Source organism: Colius striatus, chromosome 1 (genome assembly GCF_028858725.1).
Source record: "Colius striatus isolate bColStr4 chromosome 1, bColStr4.1.hap1, whole genome shotgun sequence".
Taxonomy (NCBI): Eukaryota; Metazoa; Chordata; class Aves; order Coliiformes; family Coliidae; genus Colius; species Colius striatus.
The window spans coordinates 145616355-145637012 of record NC_084759.1 but is presented as its reverse complement, the minus strand read 5'-3'; the positions used below and the strand labels follow the sequence as shown (position 1 = coordinate 145637012).

General features: G+C 39.2%; 1 protein-coding gene across 2 annotated transcripts in view; it reads left to right on the top strand.

Moving 5' to 3' along the window:
• DGKI (diacylglycerol kinase iota) overlaps positions 1-20658 on the top strand; it is a 113355-nt gene that overhangs the window by 42397 nt on the left and 50300 nt on the right. For both annotated transcript variants that reach the window (XM_061988896.1, XM_061988895.1), the window contains 3 exons: positions 12794-12873; positions 15066-15110; positions 20120-20189. In XM_061988896.1, the coding sequence (XP_061844880.1) occupies positions 12794-12873; positions 15066-15110; positions 20120-20189 (195 nt within the window). The remainder of the gene's footprint in view (positions 1-12793; positions 12874-15065; positions 15111-20119; positions 20190-20658) is intronic.

Sequence of the window (20658 nt, the reverse complement as noted above, 5' to 3'; positions counted from 1 at the left end):
TAAATTTCATATTGAGAATGTGCTCTGACCTTGAACAAGTTCTTGCACAAGTACATTTATCTTGGGAAACAAATCTGGCTTCCCCCAGTCCTTTATTCTTTAACAGCCTTCAGTTTTCCACATAAGAGAATAATCATTGTTTTGTTTCCTCATGTAATGGTTTAATTGTCACATTCAGGGGTAAGTCAAAAGCAGACAACGGTTGCTTTGGCAACATTGATACTGATAATCCACGCTTAAAAATGGAGTTCCTTTCCTTAGTGACACCCGGAGTTATTAATCAGTGAGGGATGTGGCTGCTTGTGATAACAATTTAATAGTCTTGTTCATGCATCTGGCTCATTATTCATATAAATTACAAGCATGACTGTTTGTTGTGCAACAAAGCTTCAGCTCCCTTTGTAATACAGAGTGCTCCGGTAATTACAGGATGACAATCCTTTTAATTGGTTTGCTTATCTTAGCCCTGGAAGATAGTTAAACTGTTTTGCTTCTACTCCTATAGTCTCACCCTTCCTTATTTTCCCAGTTCACCAACTCTCCATCCAACAAAAGAACTGAAATAGCCTAAATTTTATTATAGGGCCTGACAGTCTTTTTCTGAAGTTTCTGGTTATACTTAAAACAACCAAAGACTTCATCACTGGACTGAGAAGAAATTTAATAGCATGAGGATTATGTCACACTGGAGAAAAATTTGCTTTAAGTTTAAATTGAGAATTTGACCTTGAGTAGACTTCAGGCCATACTGAATCCTCATCTCTCCAACTCTGTCAGAGACAATTTGGTTCATTTGATGATTCTTTGTATGGTTTCTCATCTGAGAACTATCTTTATCCATCCTCCCTATGGATGAAAATGTTACGGTGTTGATTTAGTATATTATGTAGTCCCTAAGAGCCATTTTATGTATTCTGACACAAAATATACAGCTTCCTACACTGCTGTCACTGTAGTTGTAAATGCATATTTGTTTTTTGTCACCGAAAAAAACATCATAATGATAACATTAGCAAAAATGCCAGCGAATGATGTAGCACCTCTGAGATATGGCTTTAGATTTCATGTGTATGTGATGATTTGATTTTTGTCCATCAAGAGTTAAAAATGATTGCTTTTGGGCATTGGCAGGTCTTTAGCAGTAAGACTCTTTGTCTCTTTCAAGGTACTGCATGGCCAGCTTGATAATGTAGCGTAGCTTGACAGCAGTGTTCTCCACAGACATTTTTCAAGAAGATTTTCTTCCTATTTGTTCTCCTTTAGCTGTATCAGTGATGCCTCTGCATTACCATTTTTACATTAAAATCTGAGAAAGCAAATAATATCCCCATCAACCTGAAATAAATCAGGACAGATACCTCACCTTACCCTTTGCAGTTATTAGGAATGTTGTGTGTATGGACACATAACTGACAGCATACACTGATGGTCATCAGCCTGCTTCTCTGGACATATAATTTGAATGTCTCCCGTAAGAGTTATCCAGTCTTTAGTTTTTTTAGTTTTTAGTGTTTTAGTTTTTAGGCTGTTTTTCTTTTGAGGACTTCTGAATAACGCTAATTATGACTGAAGAAAGCTATGTATGGGAAGAGAGCTTATCTCTGAATAGTCAGAAACCAAACTGTTTTAAATATTCTAGCCAGCTCCATGAGTTACATGAAACAGAAATTGGAAAAATCACTGTGGTTCGCTGAGCATAGCCCTAACATATGAGTTTTCCCGTGACTTACTGCAAGATGCTTGCATGTCTTCTCGAAACTGAGGCACAGCCAGTCATCAAGCGGCACAGTTACATTGAAGTACTATGTAACTTACATTTTTGTGAGCAAGGAGCTGGAAAATTATGTAAATGTTCCTTTTAAGAAGAGTGGATAGCCATTTTAATTGTTTCTGACATAGCTATCTGGATAGATTTTAAATGGTTTTCTGGTGGTGGGTGTATACATTGATGCCTGCCTTGCCTCTGTCATATGCTAAATACTTATATGAAGTAAATGTACTATCTGTGTCCTCATCAGCAAGTCATTTCATGGAGTATTGCCACTGAAATTTACTTGGCTAAAAGAAGAGAAGGGAATTCCTAAGGGAGGAGAGGCAACTCTCCTTTACCACAGAAAGTGAGCGAGGAGGTGATGGGGAGGGGAATGGGAATAAATACATTTCCATGTCAAGGGAATAACTGCATTTCTATTAGTCTGAATTAAAAATTTAAGTGTAGATAATAAGTACGCATCAGCAAAATACAAGAGCGCTTGTACCCAGCCTTGTTTCAATAAGGCCTGTTGCTATAAGTGAGGCTACCTTCCTTCAGCATGATTGTAGCTCTGAGGTGTACATGTGCCTCATTAGCTGCTTGCAGGAGACTTTACATATCTGTCCATGCTTTGGCAGAATACTTACAACGTAATTCCAAAACACTTAATATCCATTCCCTGCCACAAGGATTAAATGCACTTTTATGTCCCTGTGTATCTCGAAAACCAAATCAGAATCTCTTAGCAATCTGAACAGGAAAAGGAAGCCAGTTAATAACAAGTTATCCCTGAAGGAAAAATAGCAAAGAAGCTATTACAGTTTTTTCCTGTTACATGTCTCCATAATAGAGTTTTGAAAGCTCTGACATCGGAGTAATAATCTGGATCACTTTAACTCAGAGTAAATACATTTCATTCCCCTTGTTTGCTTGAAATACTGATTTGATTCTATCAACTGGTTCACCTAAAATTGCACTTCCTGACATAAAACAACTCATCGTACAAACTGTTTCATAAAGATTAATCTTCACTCTGCTGGAGGTAGACACCTAATTTTGAAAGTCTCCTAAGCAATTAAAGAATGTCATTTTGCCCTCTGAAGGGCAAGACTGTTCTTAACTCATTCTCTTGTTCCTTTCTACTTTTCTTGTCACTGTAGCTGACATTTAACCAAGATGTTTATTTTGAACTGTTCCTTTCTTCCTTCCCCATGTTTTTCTTCTCCTTTGTTCTCTCTTCTGTCAATGTCTCAGTATTGTCTGTGAGATGATTGATGATGGTAAAGAGGATTCTTATTGATCCTTCATTGAGTAGGGGTAAATGCTTCCATTTGATCTCAGAAAGGGATATATGTCGGCATTTTAATTATGTTATTCTTTGCTGCAAATGTAGTTGTCTTCTCTAACATCTCCTATACCTGCTGCAAGCACTTGTCACCCTAGCCACCAGCTTCCCAACTGCCTGCCTGGTGTTATATATTACATGACCATAAGCAAAACTATAATAATCAAAAAGTGAGTTGGGCTGATGTTTCTAGAAGGACAGAACTTAATTCTATTTCTTTTGCCTGAATTTTTTCTATACACTCTCTCTGGTTTCTTGTTATTCGTAGAGTCATTACAGTTGCAAAAGACCTTTAAGATTGAGTCCAGTCACTAACTTAACATTGCCAAGCCCGACACTAAACTAAACCATACCCCTCAGTACGTCATCTATGTGTCTTTTGAGTATCTCCAGGGATGATGACTAACACCTCTCTGGGCAGCCTGTTCCAATGCTCAATAAGTGTCTTGCTGGAAAAGTTCTTCCTAATGTCCAATCTAAACCTCTCTGGGCACAACTTGAACCCATTTCCTCTTGTCCTGTTATTTATTATTGAGGAGAAGAGATTGACTGCCACTTCACTACAACCTCCTTTCATATAGTTGTAGAGAGTGATCATTTTTCCTCTCAACCTCCTCCTCTTCAGCCTAAACATCTCCATCTCGCTCAGCTGCTCCTCACCAGACTTCTTCTCCAGACCTTTCACCAGCTTCGTTGTCTGTCTCTGGACACAATCTAGCACTCAATGTCCTTCTTGTAGTGACAGACCCAGAACTGGATACAGTGTACAAGGTGCGGCCTCACCAGTGCTGAGAACAGGAGGGAAATAATTTTCTTGGTTCTTCTGGTCATGCTATTTCTGATACAAGCCAGGATGTCATTGGCCTTCAGGGCCAGCTGGGCACACTGCTGGCTCATGATCAACTGACTGTTGGTTAACACTCCCAGGTCCTTTTCTGCAGGACAGCTTTCCAGCCACTCTGCCCCAAGCCTGTAGTGCTGCATGGAGTTGTTGTGGCCCAAGTGCAGGATCTGGTACTTGGCCTTGTTGAACCTCATGCAATTAACCCATGCAATGGCCCATTGATTCAGCCTGTCGAGGTCCCTCTGAAGAGGTCTATGGACCTGCTGAGCTTGGTGTCATCAGCAAACTTACTGAGGGTGCACTTGATCTCCTCATCCAGATAACTGATAAAGAGTTAAAGAAGACAGGCCCCAACGCTGAGCCCTGGGGAACACCGCTGGTGACTAGCTGCCAACTGGATATAACCCATTCACTACAACTTTCTGGACCCAGCCATCCTGCCAGTTTTCTACTTATCTTAGCTTTGGCCCATCCAAGTCATGGGCAGCCAGTTTCTCCAGGAGGATTCTGTGGGAGACTGTATCATAGGCTTTACTAAAGTACTGGAAGACCATGTCCACAGCCTTTCCTTCATCCACTAAGTGAATCACCTTGTCATAGAAGGAGATCAGATTGGTCAGACAGGACCTGGCTTTTCATAGAGTCATGCTGGCTGGGCCTGAACCCTTGCTTATCATGTATGTACCTCAGGCTAACACTCAGGATAATCTGCTCCATAACCTTTCCCGGCACTAAGGTCAGGCTGACAGACCTGTAGTTCCCAGCATCCTCCTTCCAGCCTTTCTTGTAGATGGATGTCATGGTTGCCAACTTCCAGTCCTCTGAGACTTCCCTAGTGAGTCAGGACTGCTGGTAGATGAGGGAGAGTGGCTCAATGAATACTTCTGCCAGTTCCCTCAGTAGCCCTGGGTGGATCTCATCTAGCCCCATTGACTTGTATGTGTCGATGTGGAGCAACAGGTTACACACCATTTTTCCTTGGACTAAGGGGGCTTCATTCTGTCCCCCGTCCCTGTCTTCTGACTCAGCTGGACCGATGCCCAGAGAAGAGCTGATTTAACTTTTGAAGGCTGAGGCAAAGAGGGAAGTAAGCACCTCAGCCTTTTTCTCATATTAGTTCACTATATTTCTTCATCCATTTAGGGGCAAAGATTCCCTTTAGCTCTCCTTTTTGTTTTTAATATATCTGTAGAATATTTTCCTATTGTCTTTTACAGTGGTAGCTAGCTTAAGTTCTACTTGAGCCTTGGCCCTTCTAATTTTCTCCCTACAGGACCTTACATCATCCTTGTAGTTCTCCTGGGCTGTCTGACCTTTCTTCCAGAAATCATAAATACTCTTTTTCCTCCTGAGCTCTGATAGAAGCTGTCCCTGTTCAGCCAAGAGGGTCTTCTGCCCCATCAACTCATCTTCTTACACATGGGTACAGCTTGGTCCTATGCCTTTAAGATTTCCTCCTTTGAAGAATATCGAGCGTCCTGGACTACTTTGTGCTTCAGGACACTCCAAGGGACACTTGATCATCCTGTGATCACTATGCCCTAGACAGCCTCCAACCATCATATCACTCACCAGACCTTTGTTCACAAACACCAGGAAAGTATGATCCAAAGCAGCATTGTGAGGAAACAATCGGGTAATTTCTAAAATAGCAAAATCTTTCTGGTTTTGACACCTTATTTTCCTCTTCAGTGTGACTAAGAAACTCTTAACAATGCAGACTGAAACAAATTATGTTTTCAAAAAAGAAAATCAACAAACTAACCAAGCATAAACTTGTTAGCGACCAAGTGCTAACTCTTCTTCATCCTTCCTGCCAATGCTATTGTAGATTTGCACCATGAAGATGGAGCAAGGAAGTAGTGCATCATCAGCAATAACTGCATAATTGCTTTTTTAAAATAGAGTATATCAATTCTTACTGCTGTTAACTCATTGTTCTGTATGCCTCGGCCATGGAGAACAAACTTAATTGGCTCAATGCCAATAAAATGAAGGAGGAATCATACCTGACTGCTGTGATGGCAGTATAAAAAATAACTCAGCTCTGTAATACCTCAGGGTCTCCCACATTTTACAGTGACACAGCTGTTTCTTACCTCCTCTTGAATAAAATGGCACACCAGATTAAAAAGCAGTTTTTGAAGAAAATTGGGTTCCATGTGTATAACAACTATCTGTAATCTAACAATCATTTTCTCTGCAACCTCCTTGTCTTCTATGTAGTGAGAAGTGCTGTGGTATGAAGCACGGATTCTTGTCTCTCTCTGATTATATCTATCCAGATGTCTACAATGCATATGTTCCTGCCTTTAATTTATATGGATTATTTGAGAGTTTGGGGGTTATCCCAAGAGTTCTTATTAGGTACTTGCTCTCATCAGTGACAGGCTCATAAATCATTTGAGATGTGTACAGGTACAGAGATAATGTACCTTCCTCTCACCAGCAATGCATTTACCACAGTTTGAGAATTCTTGATCTGTGAAATGTATTCTGACTCATTAAAGCTCAGGGTTATGGCAGGTGAAGTTAATTTGAAGGCTATTCTTTGTGATTTTTAAGTTAAATGAGAAAAGGTCAACACTGAGAACTTGATATTTACATCTTGAATACCCATGATGTAAAGAGCAGAGGGGAGCAAAGGACCTCCTGCTAGGTGGTACGATGAGAGAAACCTAAATTAACAGATGGAGTTAGGACAGGGGAGATTAGCCACTGAAGGAAATATGCTCATATTGGGAAGAAACTTTGATTTGGATGGGTTTAAGTGAGATGGGTTGTGCAGTTACAAACCTTCTCTTCCATCCTGTAAAGGAAGCAGCAATAGTCCCATATTTGTGAAGAGGTCTCTTAAGGAATATGAGGGCTAATATATAGAAGCTCTGTAAAAGGCAGCATTACCTGCAGACTATCTACTTAATTCTGCTTGAAAGTCACTGCCTTACTCTAACAGCTTTGTGTTCTCAGTGTGTGTTGTGTATATGTTAGCTAATTCTTGTATTTTTCTGTCACAGTGATTTAATAAGATCTGAAGCTGAGGAAGTTGTATTGATTGCTTAAAATCACCTGGTAAGATGAAACCAAGAGTGTTAGAAGTCAATAGTGAGTTAAATGTTGGAAACTTGCCACTGAGCTCCCACATTCTCATACTGGTGTATACAGATTGAAACCACTGATAAATGGTTGTAACTGAAACAGAAATGACAAAATCAAAAAGAAAGTTGCCAAAGACATTGCTTGTATCAAAGGAAATATCTCTTTTTGCCTTTTGATGGGTGAGACCTTCTGAGTTTGTCCAGACACCGCAGTGAATTGCGTTTCTTGCTTTGACTGACTTACACACACTCAAAGATAAGGAAGATGTAGGAGTCCAATAGAAGGAAAACCAGGATCATAAAATCATAGAATGGTAGGGGTTGCAAGAGACCTTCAGAGATCATCTAGTTCAACCTCTTTGCTAAAGCAGAATCAGGTCCACCTAGATCAGGTCACACAGGAATCCTTCCAGATGGGTCTTGAAGACCTCCAAGGAAGGAGATGCCACAACCTCTCTGGGCAGCCTGTGCCACTGCTCCATCACCCTCACAGTAGAATATTTTTTTCTTATGTTTAAATGGAACTTTTTGTGTTCCAGCTTCATCCCATTACCCCTTGTCCTGTTGTTAGATGCAATAGAAAAAAGTGATGCCCCAACTTCCTGACACCCACCATTTAGATATTTCTGAATATTAATGAGATTGTCCCTCAGTCTCCTCCAGACTAAACAGCCCCAGTTCCTGCAGCTTTTCCTCATATGAAAGATGTTCCAGTCCTGTGATCATCTTGATGGCGCTGTGCTGGACTCTTTCCAGGGGTTCTCTGTCTCTCTTGAGCTGAGGAGCCCAGAACTGGACACAGGAATCCAGATGAGGCCTTACCAAAGCAGAGTAGAGGGGGAGCAGAACCTCTCTTGACCTGCTGGCCACTCATCCCACGATGCCATTGGCCTTCTTGGCCACAAGGGCACATTGCTGGCTCATGTTCAGTTTATTATCAACCAGGACTCCCAGGTCTCTCTCTGCAGAGCTGCTCTCTAGCAGATCAATCTCCATCCTACTATCCTTGCTGAAGTGGGCTTCCTGAGGGCCAGCCTTAGGTGTAAAGATCAAAGCAAAGAAGGCATTCAGTAGTTCAGCCTCTGCATCTTCTGTCACCAGAGCACCCTCTGTGTTCAGCAGTGGGCCCACATTCCCCCTAATCTTCCTTTTGCTGCTTATGTGGTCAGATAATTAAATGCAATAGCACAATGAATATACATAGAAGTGCTGAAATAGGAACTTAATTCTTGGCTTTTTCAAATTTTTAATTATTGATTTTGTAGTAATAGTAACATTTATTTAAGAGTGTATGTTATTACATGGATTTTGGGGAAGGAATAAATCCAAACCATTGAAATCTCATCTCAGTGAGTTACAGAATAATAGAGTGGTTTGGGTGGGAAGGGACTTTTAAAGATCATACAGTTCTAACTCCCAATACCATGGGCAGAGACACTTTCCACTAGATCAGATTGCTTTTAAAGCCCCAGGTCTTAAATAATTCCAGGGATGGGGTATTCACAACTTCTCTGCTCAGCCTGTTCCATTATCTCACTATCCTCATTGTAAAGAATTTTTTCCTTGCATCTAACATAAATGTATGATCTTTTGACACCACATAGGGCATAACTACACTCAACACATTTCGCTTTTGGGTAAGTGGGGAAGCTGTCGTGCAAGTTTGACGTGTCCTTTAAACTAGAAGAGTTATACAATACTCAAAGCATATATAAATATGTATTTATCCCAGAGAAGTGGAAAGACACAAGAATATTAAGTTCTAGTTCAGACTTTTCAGAAAATCATACTATAGTTAGTCTTTCTGGTATAGACTTTTCCGTGGGATTTTTTTCCTATATATTTTCTGCTTCTCCTGTTTCCTTTCCTTATTGCTTTTCTGATATTTTCTTCTTACCTTTTCAGTTCTCCTTGTCCCCTTTGGCTTTCTTATCCCACACACATCCTTCCTGCCTGTCTTAATCTGTTTCTTTAGAACTCACAGCTCAGGTTCTTGTTGTTTTTCCTTAATCTTAAATCCTTATTTGTTGTTCAGCTAGACCTCTTCTTTCAGTCTTAATTCCAATTTTTAATCTCTTGCAGTTTTAGTTCCCAGCCCTTCATAGTTTTCTTTCTATAAACTGTTCTCTTTTGTTTTGTGTGTGAGACAAGTTCTCTCTTCATTTGACTTGGACAGCTTTCTTTTTGTGGTATTGAAGAAGTCACTGAGAGCCTGAAGGGGATGACTGCCTTCTCTGTCATGGTTAGTTTTAGTCTGATAGCCTCTTCTGTTTTACCTCTTGACGTGTGAAGATATTAAAAGCAGACCACTAGTGCTAAGGAAAGTAGCAACTGATGAACCTAAGGAGGCTTAGATTTTGTCAATATAATAAAGAAAAAGCATCTAAAGAGATGCATGGCTTAGATTTGTGTGGTGAGAAAATCCTTTTGTACAAATTCAGTTGTATTAAAACTACACCGAGAAAGGCAAACTTGTTAGAAGCATCTAAATATGTTTTAAAAAAAAAATATTTCACAAAAATTTACTCAGTCCTTCACATTTCTAATGTCAGTGGAAATCCCTTGGGAAAATTACATTCTTGTAACATCCTCTTTGTTTACTACATTAAACATTTACAACCCAATGTCTAATCTCCTCAGTGCCCTGAAGGATGTCAGACTCAGAATGAGTTTTCCTGGCATTCACAGCTACCTTAATGATATGTCTTGAGGCTGTTTTGTTTGAGATTTGGGTGGGTTAATCATGGTATTTAGGTCACAAATTGAATCCTTTCATAACAACAAACAGGGAAGTTAATTGAATTTTATTTTTCTTTATGGTACCATATGTAGTATTTTCAGGCATCTTCCATTTGTGTCTTCAATAGTATTAAAGAGTTCACAAGGTTTACTCAGCATAATGGGCACTTAATGGGTAAAATATTTATTCTTTGTTTATAAATTCCATAGCTAATTTCATGAGGACTTATGAAGTCACTGTTCATCTCGCAGTTAATTAGAGCATCATGCTAGCCCTACTGCTGCATCTACTCAAAAGTCCTCCTGCTGATACTCGATTTTAAGTTAGTGTTGCTAGGAATAAAAAACATTCCACAATACTGGTTCAGAATATGAAGCAACTGTCTGCCTGTCTCATCTCCTGGGGTTCTTGCACTGTTGCTTCTTGCTGCAGCTTTTGAGTCTGCATCCACAGCTCCCTGGACAAAGTCCTTTTCATCATTCAAGGAACACAAATGAAGTGGGAGCTGGATGCAAGAGGCCAGAAGAACAGGTGCCTTGGGAGAAAAAAGTCTGGCACTTGAATGCTATGGCTTGGCATATGATCTGAGACTAACCTTTACTGTTGTCATATTCCCATGTGTGGATATAAGAATATATTCACAGAAGCAGATAGTGTGTGAATGGAGGGAAAGGTTGCTCTGCAGTGCCTGTGCTCTTAATGCAAGATCTTATCATCCCAACTCTTACCTGGCATATCTGGTCATCACTGTGTCCCACAGCACTGTTCTGTAATGTCCACATCTGCATCCACACAGGACAGTCACACAGCTTAGAATTCCAGAATTGTTCTTTGACCACCAAGAGTAGATGGGACATAATTAAATCTGAGAGATCGTGACTTTCTTCATTCATTTGAGGAGGCCCACTGAGATATCTATTGCATATTGGTGTTTTTCAGATATTTTGTTGGGTTTCTTTAAAATTCTAAACATTTGTAAGGTCCTTCTCCTTTGGGCTGTCAGGAACAATGGTAGTTAAAGATTTCAGTTCTGTGTTAGCTGCGTTGTTTCAGCAGGTCAAAGCTCTGGTCCCCGTTAATTGCACATATCTCTCCATAAATAAAATAATTCAATAGAAATGTCACAAAATCTGTTGTGACAGTTTATGAACCAGTGGCGTAGCTCCCTAGTGCTCTGTAGCTACTGAGGTGTAGTTGTATCTGCTGCAATTTGCTTTTTAGTATGATAAATGAATTTAACAAACACTTCTTTCAGTAAAGGCTGCCAAGGGATTTGCTGAATCGAAAGTAGATAACCGTTAGTTACTTTCTGCAAAGAGCTTAAGGGTCTCCTGCCGAGAACAGGTTAAGCAATAATAAACACTAAGCAAAGAAAACCAATCTGTAACCTGGAGCATCAGGGAGCATAAAGCAAACCTTGTGGTTGACACTCCTCCTTCCACTCACTTTTGCCTCTGTTTATGTTCTGTAATGAAAACAATCTGGGAGGTTGCAATGAGTTCTGTTCCCTTCCATCCTTTCTGAAAATGTACAGGTAAATTAGTATCACTGATAGATGTTAGTGTCACTTCAGAAGTGCAAGCTCTTCCCATCTTCTCTGGTCTTCCTGCCTATTCCTTATTTATATTCCTTTTTCTCCCTCCAGCTTATTTTCCTTTCTTCTGGCTTACAGCTATTCTTTCCAAACACAATACTGGCCGCATTGTTGATATGTCTCCAGAGCCCCGTGCTGGCCTCTGAGGCCTGTAATGACCTTAGCTGCCACAGATGCTCCCCTACTCTCCTCTCTGAAACCACTGAGCTTCCCTTTGTGTTTCCAGCCTCAGTTGGCCACAAAAATGACCCATGTTCTCCATTTTTTTAATGCTGTCTTGTTCTCTTATCAGAGTAAAGAGCTTGATAGATAAGTATCTCTTCCTCTTAATCAAATTCTTTTGAATGGCAGGAGGGACTGTAGCATTGTTGTGGGGTTTTTTTTCTATTTATCTCATAACTGTCAGTTACTCTGTTGCTTCTTGTTATCCAATTACCAAAATTGTTTATGAGTTGATATGTTGGTTTCCTTCTGGAATACTTTATATGAGGATTTAAATATCTTTTTTGCTGCCTTCCTACTTTTTCTGGATATTGATTGACTAAGGACCCTCCAGGGAGAAAAAGAACTTTATTCGGTGAATCAGTTTTAGAAAATTAGGTACTCAAGAGTGTTCACTTGTTTTCTTTTTATTTCATGAGATCTTAGAAGTTAACTCTCTTGATACCCTCCTTGTGGTTTCACATACACTTTTTTTCCTCTTTTGTTCTTTTTGTGGATTTGTTTCAGATTTTTTTTGACTGCAAGAACAGTATAGCTGTGGAAACCTAAATCCTCTGTCCTCAAGAGTGCTGCCTTCATCTGAGGGAAACTATTTGCTGTATTTTTACAAGTTGCCACCAACTAAGCACCATGAGCCACTTTCTTGCTCCTTCTCCCTCCCAAAGAGATGGGGAGGAGAACTGAAAAATAAAAAAGCAAAACTTGTGGACTGAGATCACAGTGTCATAACTAAAATAAAACATGATAGTAATAAAATAATAAATATTTTAATGAAAATTAACATAACAAAAAGAGAAGGGAAAAAACCACATTAAAAAAAACCAAGTTATATACAATGCAATTGCTCACCACCTAGTTTATATACTGCACGTGATGTTCTATGGTTTGGAATAGCCCTTTGTCTAGTTCAGGTCAGCTGTCCCAGCCATGCACCCTCATAGCTTCCGTGCACCTCCTTGCTAGCAAAGCATGGGAGAAAACTGAAAAGTTCTTAACTTAAGGTAGGTACTACTTAGCAACAACTAAAATATCAGTGTGTTTAACATTATCCTCTCACTAAATCAAAACACAGCCCTGTACCAGATACTAGGAAGAAAATTAACTCTGTGCTAGCCAAAATCAGGACACATTCTGCAAATCTTTTAAAATTCAAGAGACTTTAGTTAAAGAGATTTTTCTTTGGTTTTCATTTTCCAGCCATTCCCCTGGGAATTATAGTTGTACGAGGAGATTGTGACTTGGAGACTTGTCGTATGTACATTGACCGTCTACAAGAGGTGAGGTTTTTTATGAATTCAGGTATCATTTATTCATCTATATCATGCTTCTTTCAGTTCTGAATGCAGAGGCTTAATAGCTGTAACAACTATATATTAAGAGCACAGCAATTTGCCTGTTTTGAAAACAAAACTTCAGAGTCATGATAATAAAAGCAAGAGTAGTATTGAAAAATATGAAAAGTCATACTCACTCCTTTTAAATTATAACAGAATCGATGTAGATGGGTGTGTTTATTTCTTATATTGGAATGGAATACCAGGACTCTCCACATATTTAGCTGAAATTAAACTATTGATCAGAGAACATGTTATGTAATGATAAACACTGTGGTATTTGAATGGGTCCAATTATGCAAATGTCATTCTCTAGTATTATCATGGAGTAATCTGAGACACTAATAAACACCATGAATATCAACTAGATGTTTCCAAATCTGCAGAGATGTATGCTCATGCACCTAATAATGTTACTCTTATTGTCTTGAACACCTTGCCTCATGAGAGCTCATTCTGCAGTCTTGGAAATGGAGTCTCTGAGTACCTCATTACTGAATAATTTTAAGTATGTCTGGTTTTAGTGATAAAACTAATAGATTTTCACGAAATTACATAATTGTTTGGGTTGGAAGAGACCTTAAAGATCATCTATTTCCGACCACGCTGCCTTGGACAGGGACAACTTCCTATAGACCTGGTTGTTCAAAGCCCCATGCAACCTGGCCTTGAACACTACCAGGGATGGGGTATCCATAGCCTCTTTGGGCAACCTGTTTCAGTGTCTCACAGGGAAGAACTTCTTCCTAATGTCTAATCTAAATCTACTCTCTTTCAATTTGAAGTAATTTCCCCTTCATCAATACAGATCCTTGTAGAAAGTTGCTCTCCAGATGTTTCGTAGTTCCACTTTAGGCATACTGCAAGGCTGCTATAAGGTATCCTCAGAGCCTTCTGTTCTCCAGACTGAACAATGCCTTCCCCTTGCTTTCACAGGAGAAGTGCTCCAGTCTTCTGATCATCTTCATTAATAGGCTCTCTTTGACTGTTTTAAATCTCTTGTTGATATCTTTCAACAAGTGTGAGATTATTATGTAGGTTTCTAAATAAGTAGTCCAATTTACATAAGAGCTATGAACCTCATGCATCCTGTTGAACTCTTTGGGAGCCACTGACTTTTTTGAAACTACACTTATAGCCTAAGTATGGGCCTTAGTATCTCATGACAGGCTTTCACTTTTTTGCATTTCAGCCAGGATTCCCTTCATCAAATGCATTTCTGAACATTCAGACCTGAGATGTGGCTATTATTATCAGACATAAACCCATATTTTAAGATGATGCATAATTGAAGTGTCCAGTGATAGAAAATAACAATGAAATAGTTGTGATGATATTCTCAGCAGATTACAAATATAATCTCATACTGAGCTCAGTCACTTTAATGGACGGTATTGTGTGGCATGTAGTTAGTTGTACAGCCCTAGAGGAAGCAGAGCTAGAATTTTTGGTTGAATGACCCATAGTGGTTGTAGAGGAACTTTGTTTCTCCAGCCTTTTGGAGGTTTTGTACTACTTTCTTTTTTTGTGTGCTTGATTTGGCTCAGACTCATTTTCTGGGAGGTGCCAAGGTTTTCTGTATTCTGCCAATGTGCATGCCACTTGAGGGGATATGCTCTGTAGGTCAGGCTTTTTCGTAGGCAATGTCAAGAGCTAAAACTATTTGACAAAATCTCTATTAAAATAGATTCCTGAACCCTGTTAAATAGGAGGATCATTCTGATATGACCTCCTTGACATGAGGTTGTCTTAAAACAGGGAGAAGTGCTAGTTATTTTCTTTAGTGCATAAATTACTCAGAAATGCTTGCAAAAAATTTATGATTTTAGCATCTTTCATTTTCTTGATGATATTCTAAATTTAGGTATTTTTCATGGAAGAAATAGGGCCATGATATAATAAAGATGCATTAACATAGTCTCTATCTGGGTTTTTTTACCAAATGCATGTAAATTTAAACCCTAAGTGAGCTTTGCATGACTATTCTGTGGTGTTTGTTTCATATATTTAAAGCCATTGAGAAATACTTGGGAAATCATTTGTGTTTGCCCAGCCACTTCAGATAGTAGAACTGCAAACAACTCTTGTTGCTTTAACTTTTTTCATCATCTTTACGTTTTTCATCCTCTTGCTAGGACCTACAGTCAGTAACTTCTACTACACAGAGAGTTCACTACCAGGTAAGATAAGCTTTCCTTTTAGTATCAGAACAAAAACAGGCCTAATAGTGTTGCCTGTACTCTTTGCATTTGAACCCAGGTTTTCTTTTTTGTTACTTACTCATATGATGAATTTCTGATTATCACTTATTCTTAACAGTGAGAGGTTCATTCTGCTTTCCCTCAGACAATCCTTTTCCTTTCAAACTTTGTGGAATCATCTTTAAAATTAGCACAACATGATGATGTGATTTGTATTGAAATAGCAGTGCCTTGCATATTGAAGGGAATGGGGGAATGTGTCCTGTAGGACAAATGACAAAAGTAAAATTGTTTCTTTGTCTGAGAGACTGAACAATAACATGATGTATTGCATAGCTGTAGTAATAAATTCTATCTCTGAGAGAAAAAAAAAAAGTATGCTAGCAAGCCTAAACTCTTAATAATTCTGTGCACCACAGCCATCTACCTTTAGTTTAACATAATCTTCAGAGTAGCTTTTTAATCCATCCTGGGCACAAATGTGTCTTTTACGTGTGACAAATGGGTCTGAGTTTTAGGTGACTAGTTTTAAAAATTGGTCTCTGTGCATTTTACAACTTTATTCTGTAATTTATGCATACCAGAACTTGCCTTTACAGCTGGAGATATTGCTCAAGAATGTATATTTCTCTCAGTAAACTATTGCACTGCGCAGTGCTTAAATTGGCGGTAAAGTAGCTCAGACTATTAGTCTCTTGAGCTGATCTGACATCAGTGCAGAGACTTAACACAGACCGTGACCAGTTGACACAGTGCCTAGGAGCACAAAACCAGTTTGCATGGTGTTGATAGCCTTTTCTTAGATTTAACAATGCAAGTCTTGTTGGTATCAGAAGGAATGAGTTCACTGAGAAAACATATGGAGATCCAAGTGATGGGAATCCATTGTGGTGAAATTTCTTGGGGCTTAATGATTACCTGGGTGATACAGATTTCCAGTTTGGCAAGAATGCTTGTAAATACACTGTATGCAGGAAGACATTATGAGAAAATGCAATTTGGCTTGTTTTCCTGGAGTTGCCTTCTTTATACCACTTCATGACTTGTTTCTGCATTTTCCTGTCCAATTTTACCCTCATAGTCCTGACATTTGTATCAATCATTGCCCTGGAACTGAGTTTTAGAGCAGTGTTAGTGTCTAGTGAATTGGCTAATAAAACAGCATGTATTATTCTGTTCCACTCACTATAAATTAACCTAAGTGGCTGCTGACTGCTCCATGCATAGGAAACTGCCTGAGGTAAAATGAAGAACTAAATCTGTGTGTATAGTAAGGGCCAAAAGAGAGTATGAAATGTCAGAAATCAGCCCCATACTTGGAACTAACATCTGCAGTTATAGCAGAATATAAATTAATTGCCTACCTGTCTTCTATAGTGCACCTCAGTGTGAAATCCCTAACATACTATCAATGTTTTATGATGCTACATTTTGAATGCACCTCCCTCTGTGTTTTGTCTTCAGTACTTGCTTATCCTGGATTCTTCAAACATTGGTTTATTCTTAGTGGTAATTTCTAAAAATGGTCTTGTTAGGTTAATTTGAGATTTGTTTCATATTTGTTGGTATCCCTCTTCGTATTACAGAAAGAGCAAAAAGCGGGGGTAAAAGGGCATGAATAAGCTGCTTGAGTTGATGGAACTGTCTTCTTACCTCACTAATAAGGTGTCACGGGTACTCTTAGGTCTCATAAATGAACATCTCTTGTACGGTTCCTCTGTAGCTCAAAATATGGCAAGTCAGCAGAAACATCAGCAACCCCAGGTGCAAATGAGAAATATGATACTAAAGTTGCTTTTCATTTTGTTTTGTTTCTCTAATGATTTTAATGCTCATAAAATATCATTCTCATAGGCCTGACACTTTACAACCTGGTTCTGCAGTTGAACTGTAATGAAGTCCTGGAAGGAGCCTATCCCAGTGTACAATATGTAACTTGAATTTACATTTGCCAGCACTATTTCTGCCTTCATTTTCTAGCATTATGTACTTTGTTAGGTCTATGAATTTTTACTCATTTCTGCTCTTTGTATCCTCTACCTTTTTAGTATGCATTGCTATCTTGGGGTATTTTCTCCCTTTTGTCCTTTATTCACCTTTCTGCAAATAGTGATCTAAATATTAAGATACATAAAGCTTTGTGTTTGTATATACAAAGACATTAGCAAACTTAGTGGATTTCAGGAAAACTTTGACTCTTCCATATACACCACAAGTTGTGACACAAGCAAACCTAGGCATCCCATAGCTCTATAAGCCCCTACTATGCAAAGACAGGTGTATTTTAAATCTGATGCTTAAACCACTGAAATATGTCATTTGGTCCCTATGTGCAGAAATAGTTGACTTTATAGAATGTTATGCTGTCATTGTCTTCATCTCTTCTATAATGCACAGAGGTTGGAGACAAAAACCTGTGTGTGAGAGCAAGGTTTATGGGATCAAGTAAAATCCATGAATCCGAATATGAGAGAGAGTTGAGGCAGTTTTATTTTGATCTGGATGACTATAGATGCAGATATCATGTGTTAGAAGATGTATATATATATATTTATATATTTTTGTCAAACAAAGTCTGTAAGTTGATGCAGTAAAATTTCAGACAAGATCTGTTGCCAGGACTGTAGCCAAACTCTAGGGCACTGAGGAAATAATAGATGAGTTGCCTGAAGCCATCTTGGATTTTCTGTCCTGGATAACCACAGAGGAAAGACAGTAATAGATGGTTCCAGTTAATGCCAGAGGCAGAAGCTAATAAGATGGATCTTGCAGAAACTGTCATGATACCAAATGAAATTAATAACATTTTGTAGCAATATCATGCCGGGCACTGATATACATTCATCTGGCTGAGAAATGAGTGTCCATTAAAATTCAAAATGCTAATCACCATCATAGCTGCTTAAAAACAACACTAGGCACATGCAGGCCTGACCAGGGAGCTGGGGAAGCCAAGAACTTGTGCGTTTCTGTACAACATCAGCATGACCTCATTTTTCCTCAGGTGACTGAAAAAGTGTCAGATACCTGTATGTAAATTAAAGAGCAATGTTTGACTCTTGACATAGGAGGGCATTATTTGCTCTGTAATCAACTTGGAAATTGTTTCATCCAGTCAAACCAAAATGATAATTTCTTTCAGCATTCTTTGAGATTATCCTGAGGTCGAAGAATCCAAACGGCTTCTTCCTTATGATCTTACTGACACCAGGCGATAAAAACAGAGGGAAATTTATAGGAAACTGAGAAACTTTGAGAATCTGTATGAATGTTCTGAATATATTGGATATGTTTGATACACTGTAACTTTCATTTTAGCTCTGCATTAGCTCTGAACTTTTCTCCTTCCTCTTGTATATGAAGCTGACTCACTTTCCTCCTTCAGACCATGGTGCCAACTGCCTGAGAGAATAGTGGGTCTTGTGTCACTTGGACACAAAGACTGGGTGCCTTTCTTAGGGCTGCTGTAGCTCAGACTGAAGTGGTGGATTTCTGTGTTATGCTAAGATTCATGACCTTCTTGTCCCTTCTAGATAAAAACCCGTTATTGCTTGAAATCTTTTTTTAGAACTCACACTTTCAGACAGCTTTTACTTTCTGGTGTTGGACGTTCAAACAACTACTCACCTGATATAGCTGCACAATTCCCAATACAAAAATTGTTTGTCCTGCATCCTGCTGTCAAAAAGATGCTAGACTCCTGTGTGATATTCTGAGAAGTCACAGAGAGATATCATGTCCTGGCCTGTTTTCACTAATCTATGCCCATGATATGAATATAGATAAATATACATTATTCATATTCTGTGCTTTCTGTGCACAGCAATACTTTTCTCAAAGGTACCTTTTCTTCTCATTGCTTCTACTTTGTGTTTTATTCCCTTGTTATTTGGTATACCACTCTGTAGTCTGTTGTCTGAAGGAGTAAAGCTTAATCTTGAGCCAGTACATGCTTGAATTTACATAATCTGCAGGTGTGCTGGTTTTACTGCTCCAGATATAAATGAGAATAGAATCTGGCCCTATACAAATATTTGGTGTGTGCCCTATATTTATGCTGTTGTGTTTTGCCCTGTGCACACCTATTTGTGCTTAAACATTGTGTGCCAGTGTCTTTAGGAAGTTGGCTGTCCACTCACTGGCAGCATGCAGCAGAGCTATGGCCACCCTCTGCTTTCAGAGACCCCTTTTGTCTCTCCAGCTCGGTGAGAACTGACAGAACAAGGGACAGCCTATTTGTCTCCTTGATGGGTACAGGTCAGGAGAAGACTTTAATTCCTCTCCAGTCATTTGGTTTGGCTCCTAACACAACATCCTCTGGCTCCCAAGAAACCTATCTTTTTAGCCAGAATGGGAAGTTATTGATGTTGGATACCTCTTTCTTTTGCCAGTGGTGATCCCCAAGTCTTCACTCTCTGTATTCTGAATGTGTAGAATAAATAAAATTCTGAATGTGTAGCACTTTTTTAACCCCAATGTGCATTTCAGAAATGCCAGGGACAGGCAAAGTGGTCAATTTCTTTAAGAGGCAGATCGGTACAGGTGGTAAAGAGTATAAAAATACTGAGCTACAGTAAAGGAAGGTGGCAGGCACTCAAGAAAACAAACATAATAGTTAATGGCTGTTGTTTGATATTGACATGAATCTTTGACCTTTTCTACCTCTGTCTGTTCCTGTGTCACCAACAAATAAGGAGGGCTGTAGACAGCTGAGAAAGCTGGTTTTGATGCAAAGCTTTTGATCCTGCTGAGCTGAAGGGAAGAGGGCAGCCAAGGATGTGTTGAAGCTAACCATGTCAGTTTTCTTTCTTCTATGTAACAGTCAAATCCTAATGTTGGTGATGAGCAAATCCAGTGAGTTTGGGCAATGCAGCTTTTGCATGCTGCAACATCAATAGGCAAAATGAAAAAAGTAGAGACTAGAAAATAGTCCTTTTAAGATACAAAAGTTGGATTTTTTTTGTGTATCATTTCCTTGCCTTATCCAGGACCAAGAAAGCTCCTTCCCCAGAGTACTTTCTGTTCAAAGGCTATCTCCTAGATGGTGCTTCCTAGATGGTAAGTGCATCTCCCTTCTCTTGTGCCTAGCATGCTGCTTGCTTCTGGTGTGCATGTGAAGGATCATGCATCTGAGAGTACTACCATGGAGGAGTAACTGTTCCTTCTTGATACACTGAGCAGGTAAAGAAGCAGCTGGGTGCCTCTCTTTTCCCTCTAAAAAATGAAGCAGGCCCTTCCTCTAGCAATCAATGTATCTGCTTTAGTATTATCACCCCAAGGAGACATGTTCTTAGAAGGGTGGTTAGAGGTTTGGTTTATTAGTGTTGCTTCTGTGATAAGCAGCACGTACTGCATGGCAGGGCCTAGACTCAGAATGCAGCTGGTTGTGGCAACACACTGCTGTTGGTCATGCTGCATTTGTCACTCTGTTTTCTCTTTAAGTACAATAGTGTTTAGGTGATGATAATATACCTAACTTTCCCTGTAAAGACTGCACTTGGTGAAACTCCCTGGAGAGCTGCACCTG